Here is a 22500-nt window from a genome sequence, read left to right on the forward strand (position 1 = left end):
GTATATGGCAACATATCTGCTGTTCGTGTCATTTTTGACCAACAGAATGAAAGCTTCTTCCCCAATGTGATCCAAGCACTGCAACACTAGTGTTAAAAGCACGTGTGTGGACCACAAAGGGAACTATGTTGAAAAATAAACCTCATTTGGTCACATTGATTGAGTGTATCTTGGTCAGCCTATGAACTTTTCAGCCAACCCTCATAGGTGCAAATGAATGATAGTAATAATAATCATTTTTACAATAGGCACAAATCCTGAAATTTTAGGGCAGGGGGTCAATCGATTATATCAGCCCCAGTATGATGTCATCCAAAAAGATGAAAGGCAGTGTTACTCTCAGCGGAATTTGAAATCAGAATGTATAGATGGACAAAGTGCCACTGAGCATTTTGTCCAGCATGCTGATGATTCTTTCCTCTGCATCTCCAGCCTTATGCCCTTTGTCTCTACAAGACATGCATTCAGTACGGCTTTAGGATTTTCAGGTCCAACTTGATCCCTCCCGGCCATATGTCACTTTGCATCACATTTGTGCCAGTTGACCACCCATTCAGTGATTGAAAGGTGACTGATCAGTATTATTACCAATGCACTTCATTGCCACCTCTATATTTCTCTGCCCCAGATATTGGAGTTCAAGTGGATGGGTTATATCTCACTATTTCAAGTTTTTTTTTTGAGTTCTTGGTGCCAAAAATACTAAATACACTTCCATATGCCTTACTACACTCAATCAAGAGAATTTCTTCTGATTTATCATTTACAAGGCCTTTTCTAGTTTCTCTTTCAGTGCCAAATGGAATCCTTGACTGTTCTTTTTTTGGGTAGAAAGAGAGGAAGACTGTCTTGCATGACATAGCATTTCCAAATGGAGCTTTTTTTTTTTTAAAGAAATTCTCCATGTCTAGTGTATCCCTACCTGGCTTAACATGCAAACAAAACTGACCCCATCTGTAATATTCTTTATGTTTTCAGTTTGAAGCTGTAAGTGTGTGTGTAATGTTATTCTTGACCAAAGAGATACTGACAATTATTTACACTAGCAATGTCTTCAATGGAATTGTCATATTTTTTTTCTGTAATGCGGGTCTTTGCAAATGATTTCTTGCTCTTTTTTGTGTATATTGCGTGTGTGACAGTCTTAGTTCAACATTTTGTTTTTTATTCTTTTGAGGAGTATGGCTGGGAATTTTTGCAGCCATTTATAGATAGTGAGAAAGCAAAAAAATTTCTCTACAAAAAAATAGCAAATCTTATTTATTTTCTGTCAACCTCTAAGCTTTCTAAAGCTATCTGTATACAAGTAAGTTTAATAAGGTTATATGCCTTATTGTAATTGTCCTGTCTTGAAAATATCTGATCAGGTCATCAAATTTATATTAATCCTTTAGCATTTAGCTTACTCTGTCATTGTTTGAATTAATCATGTATTATCTCATAGTTTTGATATTTCAGTTATATGATTGTTTGTTTTTAGAATAACATTGTAGGGTGTGAGAGCCTGGATCTGGCCAGTTTGAACATAAAACAGGTAGAATATTTTGGCTAGATATGATTGGTTTAAATGTTAAAGGGTTAAAGCTAGATTGCTGTAGTGTTAAAAAGATGTCATGCTGTGGAAAATGAGATGGTAAAAGTATATATGAGAGATGTTTAAACAACCTCTACTGGTACATGCACACATACACTAATGTTAATGGCACACACTGATGACAATTAGTTTTGTATGTGAAAGAGTGGGGTGTATATGTGCATTCCATTAACATTTATGTGTGTGTGAGTATGTTACAGAGTTTTCCTACTATCATAATAATAACCATGTTCCTAACTTACTTCATAAAATATGTATAATCATATATTCTCAATATGAGTGGTACTAACTATATAACACCAACTACTTCTTAAATTATTTAATTACTGAAAGTTTGACAGACAATGAACATAGAGCATGAGACCAAGAATAGAATCAAAAGAGGCTGAGAAGATACAAGGAAACATTGAGGAAAGGGCAAAAGGAAAAATTAAGGAATAAAGAGAGAAAACTCAGGAATAATAAGAATTAACTCAGAAGGAAAAGAATGGAATTAGAAGGTGCTTTACAATGAATAATGGAAACCAAGGCAAATAGGGAAAGAATAAGAATTGATCAAGAAAGAAGACAAAATATGAATGATGATGATAGGCAAGAATATTTTGTACATGAATAAGAAAACAGTCTAGAAGAGAAGGCATGACTGAAGAGAATCAGAATTGTGAAGGCAATGACAGGATGTTCTCACTGACTGGGAAGATATTTATGACTGACACTGTCATAAAATGAAATAATCATAGTTACTGATAACAGTAATAATAATTCTTTATAATTTAGTCACAACTCCTAAATTTTGGGAGGTGAGATATGGAATTAATTGATACTATCAACCTTAGTACTTGACTGTTACTTAATTTTATCCCAGAGGGGGATAAAAAGCAAAGTTAACCTCAGTGGGATTTTTTACATTGGTACAAGGTTTCTGATATTTAGAGGATGGCTTTTATTTCATTGACTCCAGTATATATCTAGTATATATTTTATCTCAGAAGGAAGAAAGTAAATTATGTGTAGAGTTCAAATCCCAGCAGGATTAATTATTGATTGTCACAATTTAATCGATTGAAGCCAACCAATTAATTTTGTCAATATTTCCTGAAAGGAAACAGAGGGCTTCTACAAGCCATTCAGTCTACAAAAATAAATAACCAGTTTCCTTCAAATCACACTGCCATCTTAAAAAAAATAAAGAGCACACTTTATGATGTTGTCCAGAATACTCAATGCTTAAAGGACACATAAGACAACACTGTCATAGATACTCAATGCTTAAAAACAATATTGGTTGATCTTGTCTGGATTGCTGGTTCAGCACTTACTTGGATGTCGAACAGCTGTGTCAGCGCACACTCAGTAGTACACGGGTAAGATTTTGAGAATGAAGCAAATCACTTATTTTCTTTGTGGTATGCACATAAATACTGTCATATTAGTCATAACAAAGAAATAACTGATTTAATGGAAATAGCACCCTTGTTCTTACAGTCAATGAAAAGATGAGGCATGAGAGTGTCATTACAAGAGGTTGTTGACTGATGAAAATGCATGGGAGAAAGAAGGACTCAACAGAGGAATCTGGCATCAAAATTGATAGCAGCATGATGGATAGAGTGACTAAGGTAGGGAAGGCAACTGGACCATCAGAAATTATAGATGAGATGCTTAGCATATCTAGTGGAGTGAGATATGTGCCAGTCAACTGCACAGTAAATCAGGTGGTGCAGGAGGGCATCATACCCAATGACTGTCATAGAAGCATCATTGTCAACTGTTATGAAGACAAAAGTGATGAATTGAAGAAAGGAAACTAGATGTTTTAAATTGTTGAACTAGGTTAAGGAGATTAAAAAAAAACCCAGTTTATTTGATGGTAAAGAGAATTAACAGAGATTCAATGTAGTTTGATTTTGTGCTAAGAAGTACACCTTCTTGAAACAGCTACAAAAGTATCTAGTTAGGAATAAGCCCCTACTCCTGGTATTTGTCAACTGAGAGAAGGTATTGACAGGGTTCTTTGGTCTATTGGTCTGGTGGTCACTGAGGAAGCTTGAAGTAGAATAATGGCTTGTGAGAGCTCTACAAACCATGTATAGAAGTGTAGTCAACAGTATGTGAGATAGAAATGAATCCAGTGCAAAAATAGGGAGTGCACCAGGAGTCAGTCTTCACTCCTCTGTTCATTTAGTCCTTCACTTCATAACTAAGATATTTAAGACCAACTGCCTGTAAGAATTCCTTTATGCTGATGTCCTTGTCCTGGTTGTTATACTGGAAACTGTAGAACAATTAGAAAAGAGGTTCCAGATAGGGAATTATGAGGCTTCAAATGAATTTAGCAAAGACTAAAGTATTAGTAAGTAGGAAAGACAACATTGTTTCCATCAGGGAAATGACTATGTTTGATATATAGAAAAGGAGTTGGTAGGAACTACTCTATACAATGTACCAAGAGTAAACTGGGAGTGCACAGAAGTTGTAGTGAAAACATGTAGGCTAATAGAGAAGGTAAATTTCTTATATTGGCAGGTGCACAGAGGTTTTAAGTACGAAAGGTACATGTGAAATAGATCCTCCAATTCCTTGACAGTTCTCTAGAATGAGTAGATATTAGCAATGGTCTAGGTATTCTGAAAGCATAATAACCAACATAAAAACTGGTTGGAAAAAATTTAGAGACCTCTAACCTCTGCTGGCAACAAAGTGCTTCTTCAAAATGAGGGGCAGATTGATGCTTGTGTGTGAAGTATTATGTTCCATGGTAGGAAGACAGAGGATTTGCAAAGACTAGAAAGAATTGAAGTAAACATGCTTTATTGGATGCTCAAGGTGGTATCAAAAGGTTCACAGACAATTATGTTTAATAAAAAATAACTTATTTACCTAACTTTTAACATCCTCTCCTTCGAAATAGTCACCTTGCGCAGCAATACGCAGGCCCCCAGCATTCCTGCCACTTTTGGAATCCAGCCTGAAAGTCGTTTTCCATAAGCAAGTCAAGGACCTTCTGCAATTCACTCTGGATTTCAACAAAGTGTTAAAATGGAGATGGAAGTCTGCAGGTGTTTAATCTGATGAATAGGGCTGGTGCAGAAACAATGCCATATTGTTTTTGGTGAGAAACTCACAAGTGAGAAGAGCTCAGTGACAGGATGAATTGTTGTCACAAAGATCCATTCGGCTTCATTAAATGTCCTTCCTCAAGCACTTTAAAACATTACAGTAAAACTCTTGATTGATGGTCTGGCCCTAGGGGATGAATTCTCAATGCACAGTACCACATTTCCAGGATGACACTTGTAGCAGGTCTTCAATATCACTCAGCATCTTCCAGGGACATTCTTCCACTTTTAAAGCGTCCATGCCACTCAAAACATTGTGTCAACCCATTGCCTCATCACTGTAAGCTTGCTGAAACATGCTTAATATCTCTGTTGCAGACTTCCCTAGTTTAACACAAGATTTCACACTGGCTTTTTGTTCTTGTCCATGACAAGATTGCAGATTACAGCATACACGTAATCACAAAAATCTGTGGATTCCCATGACCCTCTATTGCCATCCGATTCCATTATTAAAATGATTTTGAATCGAGAGCTTGAGTCATGTTTTACTTTGCATTTCTAAATTGTTATCTTGACTCTCATAGCACAGATTTTATCAACCGATATTAAGATATTTTCTGCTTTTCCCTGCATACCTGTATTAATTTTGTTCAATGTTCAAATATGTCTGAAAGATATGCCAATTAGGTGCACCAAAGATCGTCTTGAATCAGATCATTCTTTTGATTTTCTTCAAAAAGTTTAAGCATCATTTCTCTCAATTTGTATACACACCAATGCACACAACCTTTTGAAAGCCAACAAATCTCTATGTGTAGTAGATGTTTCTTGAAATTTGCTCCCATTTCTTCACAAATACGAGCAAATAATTTTGATCTAAGAGGTCTACTTTTGATGTAATAGACCATTTGAACCACTTCATTTATAACTCTTCATAAATCATCTCCAACAGTTTGCACAATTAGTGTTTCATGATGCAAAAAACAGTGAGTAATTATATTTGTATTGTCTTATTTTGCTAAATTTGTAAAACCTTTTACTGAACCTACCATTGAGAGTGTGCCATCTGTGCATATTCCTACACAGTTTAACCATAACAAATTATTTTCCCTCATTAAGGATTCTAAAGCTTCACCTCTAGCTCTCAATGGATGTTCTAGACAACACAAGAATTGCTCAATAATTCTGTCATTATAAATGAAACATATAAAAACCATTAATTATGCTAACCCATAGACATCTGTTGATTCATCTAACAGCAATGCAAATATGATATTATCTTGAAAAATATCCTTCATTTGCAGCTTAATGTCATCAGACATATCTTGAATTTGTCGTTCTATTGTGTTATCTGCCAGAGGAATTTTATTAACTTCTATCTCAAATTCGGGTCCAAACATTGTTCGAACAATAGCACAGCAAGATTCCTTTATAGTACTTTCAGCAGTACTGTGTCATTCCTTGTTTTTGGCAATTATTTGAGCAACCAAGTAACTTACCTCTTGAACTTTGTCTGATGTCTTCTTTCTCTTTGTGACCATTGAAGCCTGCTTTTTTTAGAGATTTTGAAAGTTCAATGAAGTATTCCACTGGTTTTGTTGACAAGTTTCCATATCTAGTGCTGAAATGACGCTTTGTTTGGTACCATACTTTCATTTGCATGTATATCCCCACAAGCTAACACAAGGGACTAGGGTTCTTTTCATTTCCAGAAAATGTGAAGCTCAGTTTTATATAATCTTTGTTGTATTAAAATTTTTTTCCCTGTGCCAGTGACACATAAAATGCACCATCCGAATGTGGCCGTTGCCAGTGCAGCCTCCACTGGCTTCTGTGCCGGTGGCACATAAAAAGCACCATCCGAACGTGACCGATGCCAACCCTGCCTCGAATGGCTTCTGTGCTGGTGGCACATAAAAAGCACCATCCGAACGTGGCCGATGCCAGCACCGCCTTGACTGGCTTCTGTGCCGGTAGCACATAAAAAAGCACCAACCGATTGTGGCCGATGCCAGACCCCTCTGGCACCTGTGCAGGTGGCACGTAAAAAGCACCCACTACACTCGCAGAGTGGTTGGCGTTAGGAAGGGCATCCAGCTGTAGAAACACTGCCAGATCAGACTGGAGCCTGGGGCAGCCCCTGGCTCCCCAGACCCCGGTCGAACCGTCCAACCCGTGCTAGCGCGGAAAACAGACGTTAAACGATGATGATGATGATGATGTGTCCTTCTCACTCACTGATGCAGGTTGTTCAACAGTTGTCTGAGCGGTTTCCTTTGTAGTTGTTGAATTTTGTTCATTGGAAATGTCAAGATCTGCAACTTTTCTTAATTAAAAACTTATCCATTTTATGGCTAATTTAATTACTATTTATGAATAAACTAATCTGATTTATTATAAAGTTATGATAACTAAACATGTAATTAATATCACCAGCACTGAGCATGATAAAATTAGAAATGGCACGTTGCACTTATTTAGAACACCCAGTTCCTAAGGTTAAGCCCGCGAGACTGATGAACAAGGGGCAAGTGTGGCATGGGTTTAATGGGATTTCATAATTATTTGTTCACCCTCAGTAATGTGTAGTATCAGTATAGGTGAGCAATAACTTTTGAAAGCAGTCCCAGTGTGTTTTGCTCACTAAAGCAGGTGTGGATTTGAAAATTTTTAATCGATTTTCAATTTACTTTACTTAAGAGAATAGCACTTACAATATGTTAATTCTTTTACACTGAATAAAATACAAGAAAAAGGGGCATTAATAATGAAGATTACTTGTGCCTTTTTTCTCTTTTTTTTTGTCTAATCTGGCCTCCAAACATTAAGTGGGAAACAATAGCTGGTAGGTACATGCATTGACATGTTCACTATGCTAACAAACAGATTCTGAAAAGCTGAAACAAATTGGTATTGGGTATTTTATATATTGGTTTCCTGTACATTTACGACACTGCTCTATAACATACACAACAGTCGGGTTTTCTCTACTGCTATACATGTGTGTGTGTGTGTGCAAGGGAAGCAGACCATTACAACTGGTTCAACTCGTAACATGAATAAAAGAAACATGAAAATATATTTCTAATGGCTATGAAGCTAAGGTTCTATAAATGGAAGTCACATACAGGATTTGAAGCCTCACTACAACCAGTGGGTTGTTATAAGTAATACAACTCTGGTTTCACTGATACCAACCTTACTAGGTGATGACTGTGGTTAGTAGTGGGAAGGGCCTCCAACTGGAGCTGCTCCACCAAATAAACCAACCAAGTAAATCTAAACATGGTGAGAAAAGGATAGAATTAAATATTTGGATTTTTAAAAAAAAAGCTTAATATATTCTAGCTGGCAATTTTTTTTTTATTTTATTAGTTAATTAGCAACTTCATTCAAAATATTTCTCCCAGTTTATTTCTTGACACTACCAAAAGTATTACTTTTTCCTCACACACACCTTACACTACCAAACTTCAGTCATTTTACAAATTTTCTTAACAACTGCCAAATTTTGTTAATATTCATACATACATACATACATACACCTTTAATTAGGAAACTTGTGAGGGAGAAGCATACTCTTATTTGAAAATGTATTTAGTATATAAGGCAAGTAAATAAATATATACCAGAAACCTCTCGTGTATCAGTACTCTATCAATGACAGTACTACAGTATAAAAGGCATAGGTAGCACCTTTGCATCAGAAATGTCACTTCAGGATACTTATCAGTCAATTAACTAATTAATCAGTTATTATTTATCTTTGTATTAACTATGTTGTAGACTACGCCCTCTTCTGGTAGATGCAAGTATCAAATGAGTGAATGATGATGGTAAATTGAATGCAAGGACACTGATATGATATGCCTGCTGGCAAACATCCATACAAACCTTCTTTACAGATGCTGAATGCTGTACCCCACCCCATCTCCCTGTTCCTTTTTGCCACCCCTTCTGCTTCCTTAGCATTGACACTGTCAATGTAGGCACATTGAAAAGTATGCCTGGTGAGATTGTTGAGATGTTGGAATGGAGCCATGTAGTTGTGTGTTGCATTCAAGAACTAAGGTGGAAATGAGCTTCAGTCAGGTTCCTCACAGGCAAAGAACAGATACAAAAAAATTCTGAAAAGGTAATAGTGATGAAGTAAGTGGTGTGAGCATACCTTTAGCTGAAAAATGGGTTGATAAGGTGATCAAGATGGTCAGAGTGTGTAATAGGATACTACACTTAAACTAATTTTGCAAAGTAGTACAGTATTATTTCTGTCTCTACTCCTCAACTGAGACTGCTGACAAACAAAAAGATCAATCTTATGATATTCTTTTGCTGACTACCTCAAAGACATGGCAGTGACCTTGTTTTCGTGACTAGTAACTTCAATAGGTATGTTGGGCAGCATCTGGGTGGCTTCCATGGCATGCATGGAGTTAGCTCCCATAATGAGGAGGGGATAAGGCTACTGGAATTCTGTGATGCAAATAACCTAATGATCTGCAACACCAACTTCCAGAAAGCAGCCAGTCACCTGATTACCTATTAATCTGGTGATCACATTGTTAGATTGACTACATTCTCACCAGAAAGTGAGATAAATGGTTATTCATAAATGCAAAAGACCTTCTTAGGTGAAGAACATACTCCTCAACATAGGTTAATTATAAGTGACATTGGACTACAAGGATTCCAAGAAGCAACTTAGTCTGGAGAAGGAAAATTTGGAAGCTTAAAAATCCTTTGAATAATTAAAGATTTAGAGAAGCATATGAGGAGGAGATAGACTTGTAACCTAGAGGACAACAGGAAGTTTCTGTGGGTCACAGGTCAAATTTGAGGCTGATGCATGATCTCGACCAGACCCAGGTGGACTTGGTGATGGAACAGTGGAGTAGATAGGGCCATAAGAGCAAAGAAACAAGTGTGGAAGAGTGGGTGTAGCAGATAGCTATACAAGGTAGCTAGAAAAGCTAGGAGACAGGTATATTTAGCCAGGGGAGATGCAGAAAGGAAGAAGTTTGCCAATGATCTGCAGCTTGAGGACCAGAGTCATGAGGTATTTCAGATTGCAAGACAGTTTGTTTGGATAGATGATAGTGCACTTGGACTTAGTGATTCTGCAAAGAAAGAGGCTTGGAAGTGCCACTATGAAAGGTTGCTAAGTGTGGAGAATGCATGGGAGAAGGATAGTCTTCCTCATGTGGACCCAACTGAGAGACCAGCTATTCAAGATGACAGCAGCATAATAGGTAAAGCAATTAAGGATATGAAGACAAGGAAAGCTCTTGAATCAAGAAATACCACCAAGAAGCTTAAAATATCTGACAGAGTGGGACAGTCACCTGTAGAGTTAATCAGGCTGTCCAGGAAGGGTTCAAACACAATAACTGGTGCAGCAGCATTATAGTCAACTGCTATGGAATAAACCTTTGACAAGGTCCCTCACTCTCTCATCTGATGGTTGATGAGTGGTTAGTAAGAGCCATCTGAGCCATGTACAGGGATGCTCTCTATAAAGTAAAATTCAGCAGTGAGTTCAGAGAGCTACTACCTTTATCAGTAACAAAGGGCTTTTCCTTCAGAGTGAAAAACAGATTGTATGATGCCTGTGTATGGGTAACAATGCTATGTGGCAGTGATTGCAGAGGACATGTGAAGGCTTCAAAGAAATGAAGCCAGTCTACTCTGCTAGATGTGCAATGCCAGTGTGCATATATGACAAAGTATAAATGTGTTTGAGAGAAAAATTGGATATAACCGGCATCACATGTAGTATGTAAGAGAGGGAAGAAGACTGCATTGGTATGGTCATGTGATGTCTATGGATGAGGACAGCTGCATAAAGAAGTGCCACTCTCTAAATGTGAAGGGAAACTATGGAAGAGGAAGATGTGGAAAAAAGTAGTAAGAAATGATCTGATGTTATTGCCTCACAGAGTAGATGAGAAAGGACTGAGGCAATTGACAATATGCTGTGCTTGAGAAGACCTGTCCACCTGAGTAAAATCAAAGACATTATGGTGTGTCCATGCCCCTCTCATTCCCATAACACAATCTATTCTCCAACAAACCTCACCCACGACCCATCATCCCAACACCTCCCACTTCCCCTTAGCCATGTTCACCACCACTATATTCCCCTCCATTCTGCCTCACCTACCTCTACGCAGTATGTCCCTACTGAATCTCTTCCCTACAACATAGCCTCACAATCCCTCATCCACTTCACTCTATACACCTCCCTGTAACTTGGGTGTACAGCCCTTGCCCCCTCCCCATCCCATCTTCACCTCCTTTTCTTAGCTCTCTCTCTCCCTCTCCACTTCAGGTAGCCATGTTTCTTCACTAATGCAAGAAACCTTTTTCTGCTCCTTAATATTATCCCCCCCCCACCACCACGTTAGTTGAGAAGTCTAGCCCTGTAAATTATTTGGTGACCTCACTGCTGCTGGTACCACATAAAAAACACCCAGTACACTCTGTAAAGCATTTGGCATTAGGATGGGCATCCAGCCATAGAAACCATGCCAAAGCACACAGCAGAGCATGGTGCAGTCTTCTGATTTGCTATTTCCTGTCAAACTGTCCAACCAATGCCAGTATGGAAAACAGACATTAAATGATGATATAATATAAATGGTAAATATATAAGAAAAAGCTTTGGTCTCCTTTGATGAATAATATTTGGTTTTTATGTTTTTCCAGAATTAATCATGAGTCGTAAAAGAACATTGATGCCTGATATCTATAAAGCGAAGAAACGGCAGTGTTTGGCTGTTGGAACTGCTGCTGCTACTGTTGCTGCCTCTGCCACTCCCACTCCCAATTCTCTTGACAGTGAAGAAGCAGAGAACAAGAATGATTGTAAGTTAACAACATTCATAGATAGATGTATATACACACACACACACACAGTTATGCCTTGGCTAGTGCTCTAGTTACATCCCTAAAAGCTGCAGCACTACCCAAAGCCACATTATATTGGGCCAATATAGAGAACCATTCTAACATAATATAAACAGAGTTGTGGGCTAAAAAAATAAAGATGAGGTCAAAAGAACAGAGTGGATTAGGTTGACACTCAGGAAAATTGTAAGAAGTCTTTAATGTTTTGAGCTTACAGAAAGCGTAGATGAGGAAAGAAAAAAATAGAGAAACAGTGAGATGACTGGAAAAAGAATTTGGCTTGAGGTGTGGGTGGCAAAGGAGACAGCAGTGTGTGTGTATATGATGAAATATATATGTGTATAGTCTGTGTGTTTAAGCATGTGTATGTGTGTGTATGAAACTATAGTGTATATGTATACCATGTGCATTTAGCATGTATATGTGTGATCTTATTTTTTGTTTATGTGTGTATGCATGTGATGCTATTGTGTGTGTTTATACATGTGTGCAAGTCACTGTTTTCAGTTGGTGTTTGTATGAAGCAGAGAAATGCCACCTAGGTAGGCAATGTAGGTAGTGCCTACCTTGAATAAAATAGGTTGATAGCAGTATTTTCCTTTTATGGCAAAATATGCATTTAATTCAATAAAATGCAAAATATTTAATTTTTTTGTAGAGTAGGTAGACAATTCGCCTCTGCTTTTCAATCTCAGTATTTAAGCTATGCATAGTATTGCTGTAGTGCATGTGCTGCATACACTCCTAGAACACCATTTTCTTTACATGCTATAAAGGCAGAAATAAATCTGCCTTCAACTCCGTCGCACACCTGTGTTTCACTTGCACTGCCTACCTGAGTAATTACTGACTGCACATGCCTGGTATAAAGTTAATGTGTGTATGTATATTCCATGTATTTGTGCTTGCATGTGTGTGCGTTATAGGAGGGTGTTGTGAGCTTCATAGGTTATCCTTAATGTTGATATAGATACAATTGAATGAGCAGGTGGACAAGTAGCATTTTGTAAAAAATCAAATTACTATGAAACAAGCAACTATAGAATCCCTATGAACATGTGTAATTGAAGAGATGAAAGACAGATAGAGGAGCTCGTAGGCAGGTGACTTAAATATGAAGTTATTGCAACAAACATAGTCAAAAGTTTTATTGGTTTTTAAGAGCAACATTAATTTAGCCCATGTTTTCAAGGAGCATTAGTGCCAAAAAAGTAAGTCTTTGGTAAACATGGCTCTGTGGATATAATATTGGTAGACAAAAAGAGACCATTAATAACAGGTTCCACACTTTTGAAATATAGAACCTGACAGGTTCAGAGATATTTCCTTTTATTGGAACCATAAAACTAGAGCTGATTTCCAATGATTGGTAAACATTCCTGGAGAGAGAGAGAGTTTATTGACTATAGAAGTTAGGTCTGAAGTTTGTTGCTTAAGGATAAAGGAAGGGATAATGTTGGTACCATGAAGAAATAGTATTAATATTAGAAAGTGATAATGTTCATACTAGAAAAGGATACAGAGGAGTATTTGTTTCATGGACAAGTTGTTATGGCCTCAACAAAGAGAGAAAGTATATCCCTACAGCAAAATCATATGGCAGCAAGAGATTTGATACAAAATCAGACTGAAATTTTAGCAAAATGATAGCTTGTATTAACCAATCAAGTGTAGACATATTCTTGAGAAAGACAAATAATGATGGTGTTGTATTTGATTTATTGACAGGATACAAAGCCATCAAGAAACTCACCCTGGGAAATCAGGCTGAAATTTAAAGTCAAACATAAAATTTAGCATCAAATCAAGTACAGTTGCCTCCCCTTAAGTGTGACTTGTCCTGGCCTGTATAATTAGTGAAATATTCACACCAACATTGTCGTGAATACAGATATAATATAGTTCTTAATATTTAAAGTCTCCCATCTAGCAAATAATTACCTTGTGGACGATGTTTTGCCTTTTCCACAATTGGTAGGTAAAACATGACCATGGTCTAGGCTAGGATTATGGAAGTCATTTCAAGAGGGGTGGCATCACAGGAAGGGATATTTGGTAGGGATGAGTTGAAAGGAGAGACAAATGTACAAGCTAGCTCAGAGTGTTAGAAACTATTATTGTAATTGTATAAAAGACAGAGAGAAGGCATCTTGTGAGGTGGCTCTGGTGGTGGTGTAGTGGAGGAGAGACATTAGTAGTAATGATGGCAATGGTTGTGGTGATGGTGGCAGTGGTTGTGACGATAGTGGTGTTAGTGGGTGATATCATTGCCGTAGTAATAATGATTTGTTTTTTTCTGTATGTTTTCAGTGGCAGACATTCCTTCAGACACCAAAGCTTCACTTTTGTATCTGAAGTCCCTGTTCCCTCTTGAAAAATTTGAAAGCCGTTTACCTCCTGTAATACTAAAACATCAAGTCTACAGTATTGTCAAGAATCGTACTTTAGTTGACAAACAGTTGGTAAGTTAATTTGATATACCTCCATCCATCTCATCTCATGCCTTTATTCTGTGTATGTTTTCCAATTCTGGCACAGACTGGACATGTTTTATGAGGTTATCTGTTTTATCTGTTTTATGATGTCCAGTATCCTGAGACAAAACCTTTATTCTTTTCCTTGTCTTCCATTTGTATTGTTTTACCTGACATATGCATCACATATCTATACCAGTATTGTCTTCTCCCTTTCATATTACATCAAGCCTTTTAGTCTTGAAGAGTCTTCAAAAGTCTCTGCTCATTATCCAGACACAGTAATAAAAATAGAGTGGCTGATTACTCTTATATAATTTATCTCTAGGTTCACCTCTCTTCCATATTAACATTACACATCCAGTTGTCATATAACTTCTACAGTTGATGATCAGGTTCTCATTAATATGCAGCATCACCATCACACTCAAATGTTTTATACTCTACCCTTCACAGTTGTTACTATCAGAAGTCGTAAATCCCTTAACATTTTTTACATGATTCTTATCCTGGCTACTCTACTTTCACCACAGCTACCTCCAGGGCTGATTAGCTGACCAGAATAGCACAAGTTATCAACATCTAGTATCCTGTGGAGTTGAAATATTCTATTTCTTGGTTGTTCTTACTACTCATTGCATAAAATCATTCTCTTCTGTTATCCTAACCTCTAACTGCAATCTTTAATATACACCCATAGTTTATAGTGAGAATGCAGCATAGGATTGGTGCCTCCTTTCTTTCTGCACATTGAGCACACCCATTTTTCATATGTTGCCAGCTCTCCATTTTCTTTTCTGTTACTTAAAACTTCTCTTTTTACTAAGCATTTTAGGCATTTTGATTCTTGATCTTGCTTACAAATTTTTGGAACACTTTCTTTAATTCTGTGACTGATTCAATTGTAAGAATTACATCACTCTTTCTTAACACCCTCTCATATTAGCCATCAATTACACCTACCCCACGGGCATATGGCATAGTGGTTAAGAGTGCAGGCTACTAACCCCAAGATTCTGAGTTCGATTCCAGGCAGTGACCTCAGTAATAATAATAATAATAATAATTATAATAACATCGAAAAATACCTTAGGAATGAGAACCCAGGTTCGAAATTTCCCCAAGACACCTGATGAAGGCTGGAGGGTATATCAGCTGAAACATGTTAACAACAAAGAATATGAGGACAAATATCCTTCAAATGTAAATAATGTACCTCATCTCTTAAATAAAGGACTGTACCCCACTTTTATTCACTACTTACTGTATCCATCCTTATGTGTCTCTAACTTCCATCTCTGTCACTGTATATCCTTCCAGTTCTTTGAACCACTTCACACATCATATCCTTAAGTCTCATCTATGTATTAATTTGATATATACTGTTGCTCTCCACATTTTCTGCACTGCCACCTATCACCTTCTTCCTATACAACATCTGTTTCTTTCCCACCCCAACTCATACTAACCATCAACCACACCTTTGCCCTTGTTCACCATTCACTACATTCACCTCTCGTGAATTTTAAACACCTACCCTTCCTGGTTTTCTGTCTTCATACTCACTTCTCAGCTTATATCTTGAGAGTATGCCTTGACATTGTATCATCAAAGTGGGACTGAACCCAGAGCCATGTGTTTCGGAAGTAAACTTCTTACCACACAGCTATACCTGTGCCTATATGTATATAGACCTCTACCTTTAGGCAAACATTTGCACAAACCTTTTCAGTTACTGAAAACTGTCTCTCAACTATCCACTCACTTTTCCTAACACACCTATAATATTAGAGCAGCCATAACCAGTGTAAGCACAATGAAACGTAGATCTGGAGAGATTGTTGAAATACTAGAATGGAAATATGTAGACATGTGCTGTGTGCAAGAGGTAAGATGGAGGAAGCCTCAGGCAGACTTCTCACACTCAAGGAACAATGTATAAATTCTTCTGAGTAGGCAATAGTGATGGTTGAGGGAGGAAGGCATACTTTTGGTAAAGAAATGAGTAAAGTGATTAGGGTAGGTAAGCTGGGGCCAGCTTAAATGGTCTCAGGAAGCGAGAGAGAGAGAGTATGGTGATGGGGTTAGAAGGAAGAGAGAATGTAGTGATGGGAGTGTAAGAGAGAATGAAAGAATAACAGCAAAGATAAAGCAATTCCAAACTCATTCTTATACTATTTCATACCTTTTATCTCTTTCTCCTTCTTTCTTTATCTTTTAATTATTTTTCTTGCTTATTCTCACACACATCTGATCAGTCTCTCTCTCATTTTAGGCAGATCTAAAGTCAAATGGTGAGATTAAACTCTTCAAGTTTGGAACAGACACCAATGACTTCAGTATTTTATTCACAGAAGACTACCGAAATCACATCAGTCGGCTGACAGAGGATAACTGCATCAGTAAAGTCATTATAGGTACGTTTCTTGTGGTTTTCAATATTTTCTCAAGTGGAGTAGGGAAGCTGAGATTGAGCAACTTCTTACCTTCAAGGTATCTTATTCTCAAGCACGAAACATTAATCCAACCTTGGAGGATGAGCTGAAGACCCACTAATTGATTTCAATGGAAATATATGCATTTAATTGTCAAGTTGGTGGTGGTGGTTGTGATGGTAACAAAGGTGGAGTGTTGTTTGGCTCTGTATCAGCCTAGATTGAACACACGCTTAAACACATTCCTGTCTTTTTTGCTGTTTTTTTTGTTTGTTTCAGGCATACTGTATCTTGGTCAACATTATCTAATGTGTCCTTTTCTTATTAAGCTAGTCCATGTTGTAAAGTGGTTGGCACCATCTCATCTCTACAAACTGTAGTCATTTAAAAAGAAAAACTCTTCATTTAGGCTCCATGCTTTGAATATCACAATGGCAGCAAGATAATTTCATTTTAGAATGAAATGAAATGTTTTGGTCCTTCTTTATATAAGCCTTATTCTTCTAAAATGTGAATTATCTTGCTAACTTTCTGGATCTACAGGGTGTTTCAAAAGTCTATCACATTCTAAGAACTCTTATATCATGAACTATAAATGGTAGCATGATTGAACTGGTACCATTTAAAAGCTAAAAGTGTCAAGTTTTCTTCTGTTTTAATTTAAATTTGTTTTTTTACTCTTTTCAGATCCAATAATGTCATTCACAAAATAAGAGAAGTCATTTTGCATTCTAGGCTATGCTGAAACTGAATCATGGACACGTGTTCAATGCAAATTTCATACGTTTACCAAGTAGGCACCAAACAGACATTCCATTTTGAATTGGCATGCAAAATTTAAGGAGGGGTGTTTATGCCCTGTGCAAAATTCATGGTGAATAGGTTTATTAGTGTACTTCAACTGTTGAACCAGTTGCTGCTTGTATGGTGTGAACTGCAGCTGTTTCCTTAAGACGCATCAACTGAAGTTCTCAATTGGCTATTCTGACTGATTTCTGGGGGCTTGCACTGGAAGGCTTGCCAAACTTGTTCAACCATATCATCTGAAGTTGAGGGGTATACTGTTCTCTTTGCTGGGCTCAAACAACCCTTCTCCTTAAATTTTGCATGTCAATTCAAAATGGAACGTCTGTCTGATGCCTGCTTGGTAGATGTCCAAAATGTGTGCTGAACACGTGTCTATGATTCAGTTTTAGTATATGCTAGGACGCAAAATGACTTATCTTGTTTTGTGAATGACATTACTGGATCTGGAAAAATGCCAAAAAACAAAATTAATTTAAATTTAATTAAATTAAAATTAAATTAACAGAGGAAAACTAGACACTTTTAGCTTTTAAATGGTACCAGTTCAATCATGCTACCATTTGTAGTTCATGATATAAGAGTTCTTAGAATGTGACATAGACTTTTGAAACACCTTGTATATCTCCTGATTATTGACAGCTGGCTACCACGCCCTCAGAGTGTTTGGTCTCTGACTCCTATGGGACTTCATTTACCTAGTATATATTTGTCTTCTCAACAGTAAAGTCCACTTAATATACTTCTTTCGTTTAACATATACAGTACAGCTATAGAAATTGAAAACACCTTAAAGCGTTGATGAAGCTACATAAATGGCAGACAAATCTCCCTCAAATCACATCCTACTCCCTTCAAATAACAATGGGCACTCATTGGATATACAATATCAGAAGAAAAATTATAGGGATTATCATGAGTGGAATGTCTTTGATCATAAACCAGTTTTGTACTGAGGCTAAATCTCAACTAAATAGAGCTGAGGTATGTTAGCCAAAATACAGAGTAATGTTTTGGTCACACAGCACAGAATCAGTAAAACTGGTGACTAGTTGATGTTTTCTTCAGTAAATCTGCACCAACCAACAGTAGCAAGAGGGTGTACTCAACAAACATTATATTAAATGCAGTCACACAGAAAATTAAATAAGTGTATGTTTTCTTTTATTTATTGCTTTTTTTAAATTTTTTCTGTAGACAAATTCCTGAATACAGTTGTGCGAAACTGGACTGATGTCAGTGTCAACAAAGAAGTTATGATTGACAAATTCCATTTCAAGGATGAAGAAATTACGTAAGTGACAGCTGCAGTTTCCACCTTCAAACAAATGGGTTATTGTTGGTGTTGTTGCTTTGCATATGTTTATTGATTTTTAAAACAAGGCAGTTACTGTTAATACTCCTTGTATCTGTTCTCAACTGTCTCTACTGTACTCTATCACACTGGACATTTATTAACCTTATTGTTATTATTTGTTGTCATTTCTTCAGAATAATCACACGAAGTCCAATAACGTACATTGTCTAAATCAGACCTATCAGATGATTTACTGTTGTTATTTTGTGAGGGTACTGACAGATGTGGGATGTTCTCTATTTAACATAGCAGTGTATGTCCTCTATGAGGTGTTTATGATTGTCTTTATTATTATTTAACCACAAAACAGCCCTGATCAATCAGGTTTCTGACCATTACAGTTGCCACTATCTAGTCTTTTATTTTCATGCACAGAACTCTGAACTACATTATTCCATGTGTCATGTTCTGAGACAGCAGAAGCTAGACATTATTCATGAAATCTGAGTTGTCTCTGGCAACCAAGCAAAATTTATACTTTGAAATTGTGAAACATTGGTCAGAAATGATGGTGTAAATATCACTTCCAGTATCTTGATGGACCTTATAGTACACATATCTGTAAATAAACCTAGATACACCTCACTACTATTCTCACTATTCTGACTTAATGCACATCACTATTACAAGCAGAATTCCATTAACTTGCTGTCATGAGAACAAATCTATTGGTGGGCATGGGAAAGACAACAGTGTAATCAATGCTTTATAATCAGTATTGTGTATATATTTCCTTAAATTACTGCATGAAGATTATCTTTAGGAATGTCCCAATATATTTAGAGAATAAAAGCCCTAATAGTGATGACTATTCACTTTATTTTGGCACCCTGCCTTTTGAGTTCAAATACTTTGAGTTGAACTTATTATTCTTTTCCTCACTTCGGTAAAAGAGAGCAGCAGGTCTAGTGTGATGGATTGGATAATACAGCATCAACTGTGATGATTTTTGATACATGTTAACTCACCTAGTTTTCTTTATTTTGATGATATTGCAAGCTTTGGCTAATGATTCAGTCAGTTCACTGACTTAAGTCTAAAATATACTGAACAAGTATGTCTACAGTTTTATTTACCACATATAGAGTTATGTTTGAATTTCTTGTTTCCTTCCCCTTGGATACAGGAATTTTCCCTTTTTGCATAGGTACATGCATACAGAGATACAAATAAACACACACACACACATCGTGGGTCTATGGCTCTGATCGCAAAAATAGTGTTTGAAAGGAACAAGATTTCAAAACTTTAAACCAATCCAAGAAAATGCGAATTTGCAGCATCTCACCATTCTAAATAGGATTTCTAGGAATTCTTCCATCAATACAACCGACACTAGATAATGTGTGTGCCTTCAGAAGGGAACTACTTCAAAGGAGGTTAAAAGCTACACTGATGTGTCGTAATTTTCTTTTTATAGTACCAGACCCAATACGTTTTGATCAGACTTCTTTTATATATCTATATATATATATATATATATATATTTCTCAACAAGAATGGAAAAAGTAAACATTAAGTTCTCCCCTAAAGACATCCCCTTACATAGTATAGATGAATATAATTGGCTTCTCATTCATAGGATTAACGATTTCATTAGAAGAATCAGGTGGAAAACGTACCATTTTGATGTCAAACAGAAGAAGAAACCTCAGGAAATGAATACCGAAAAGAATTTTAGAAGAATTTTTAAAAGTAGAAAAAGCCCACCTCAGAACCCATTCCTGGAGAACTTTGAGAAAGACTTGCTGAATCTTATAGATGATATTAGCTTCAATGAACACCCGTTAAGATATAACCCTCACCTTAGACACTTAGGAACTTTATTCAGTCAACCCGGTGCAAACATGGAATCCTAGTACCAGCAGATAAAACGGGTAATATGTATAGAGTTGATTACAATATTTATAGCAAATTAATTAGGAAAGAACTAAACTCCAAATATAAAATTACAACTAAGAACAATTTGAAAAAAGTAAACATGGAAATGAAAGAGATCATGGAGAAACTAAATTTAACAGATAGAACGGAGCCACTTAAACCCTGTGAGCCCAGGATCAACCTTAAAGACCACAAAAAGGACTTCTTGGATAACCCTTCAGTAAGGCTGATCTGTCCAACTAAGTCGGACATTGGCCGACTTAGTAAATCTATCCTGGATACTGTTCTACCCCAAATAACCCCTCTTCTCCTTAAACCTATGGCTAAGTACCGACGAAGTTCTAAAATGGTTTAACTCTCTAACTAATACTAGTAGTCTGTCCTTTATTCAGTTCGATATTAATAGTTATTACTCTAGCATTTCCCCTATCTTACTCAACAAATCACTAATATTTGCCATGAATCGCTCCCTCATAACTAGAGAAGAAATCAATATTGTGCTACTAGCTAGGAAGACATTTATTGAATTTGAAGATAATTATGGACTAGAGCAGATACACCAAATTTTTTTGATATACCAATGGGTTCCAGTGATTCGGCTGAGGTAACCAACCTAGTAGGCGCATATCTATTAAAATGCATAAGCAAGGATATCCAGAAATACAGGGGGGTCTATATAGAGATGATGCTCTGTTTGTTATCCCTAGTAATAATAAATCTGTTATAGAAAGGATTAGAAAGAAAATTATAAGTTCTTTAAGGATTTCAACCTCAGTATAACGTATGAACCGGGCACTAAAATAGCTAATTTCCTAGATATTACCCTAGACCTTAACTCCAAGCTACATTACCCATTTAGAAAGGAAGGCGAAGTCACGAATTACGTAAATAAATTATCAAATCATCCCCCAAATATAATAGAATCTTTAGTAAGAAATATTTCATTAAGAATTTCAAAATTATCATCCAATAAGGATATATTTAACTCCCATTCTGAGCATTATAATGCGGCGTTAACTAAGGCTGGATACACCAAAAGATTACATTCGTTGATAGGGAGAACTCACGTATTCCTAATAATGAAGTTATCAGTAATCAAGTAAGCAGCAAAAAAGACCAAACCCGAAATAAAAGTAGAATTAAATTAACGGTAAACGCTAATCTAGAGTACAGCCCAACAATTCAAATAGAAGCATTGACCAGAACATAGGTAACTCGGATAAGATTGAAGTAGATAAACCTAAGATGCACACAAATAAAAATAAAATAATGGTAATAAATACAATAACTCCGGTGAGATGAATAGTAGTAATTCTACGAACCCTAAATTTTATAAAAAAGATATTATGGCTGAATATTCCTTTCAACTGTGCGATACAATCGGATATACAGAACAAATCAAAGTAATTCTGGAAAAAAATTTCCCTATCTCTCATAGATATCATAGAATTATTTCTAGGAAAACAGTTAGGATTTCTTATTCAACCCTCCCAAATATGTCCACTTTAATAGCTAAAATTAATAATAACAACATTACTAGCCAGGAAAGATAGAAATAAAAATAATAATATCAGAATGAATACCAATAGCAATAACAATAATACTACCAACAATAAAAACAGCAATAGGAACTATCAAAACATAGGTGAAATTAGTAACCACAGAATGACTAATAACATTAACATTAATAGTAATAATAACAATGCCGATATTAATAGAGTAATATTGTTAATAATAGAAATAATAGAAATAGGCTAATGGAGAAAATAAGGAGAATGAAAATATCAGTGATATCTATAACAATAATATACAGTTGGATAAAAAGACTAACAATAATAATAACATTACGAATAATATAAGAAATCTTGGTAGGACTTTACACCTAAATGATGAAACGGAAGGATCAATAAATAATAACAATACTTTAGATATCAGTACCAACTATAGAAATGATAATCAAAATAATAGGAACCTTAAACATCTACCC

The 22500-nt window shown here is 36.3% G+C and overlaps 1 protein-coding gene across 2 annotated transcripts in view; it reads left to right on the plus strand.

The window, feature by feature from the left end:
- The window catches only part of LOC115232584 (serine/threonine-protein kinase 19-like), a 92192-nt gene that overhangs the window by 47033 nt on the left and 22659 nt on the right, over window positions 1–22500 (plus strand). For both annotated transcript variants that reach the window (XM_029802549.2, XM_036500177.1), the window contains exons 2-5: window positions 11362–11520; window positions 13873–14024; window positions 16312–16453; window positions 18473–18569. In XM_029802549.2, coding sequence (XP_029658409.1) covers window positions 11370–11520; window positions 13873–14024; window positions 16312–16453; window positions 18473–18569 — 542 coding nt within the window. In that variant the 5' untranslated portion in view covers window positions 11362–11369. The remainder of the gene's footprint in view (window positions 1–11361; window positions 11521–13872; window positions 14025–16311; window positions 16454–18472; window positions 18570–22500) is intronic.

Source organism: Octopus sinensis, linkage group LG2 (assembly GCF_006345805.1).
Source record: "Octopus sinensis linkage group LG2, ASM634580v1, whole genome shotgun sequence".
Lineage (NCBI taxonomy): Eukaryota > Metazoa > Mollusca > Cephalopoda > Octopoda > Octopodidae > Octopus > Octopus sinensis.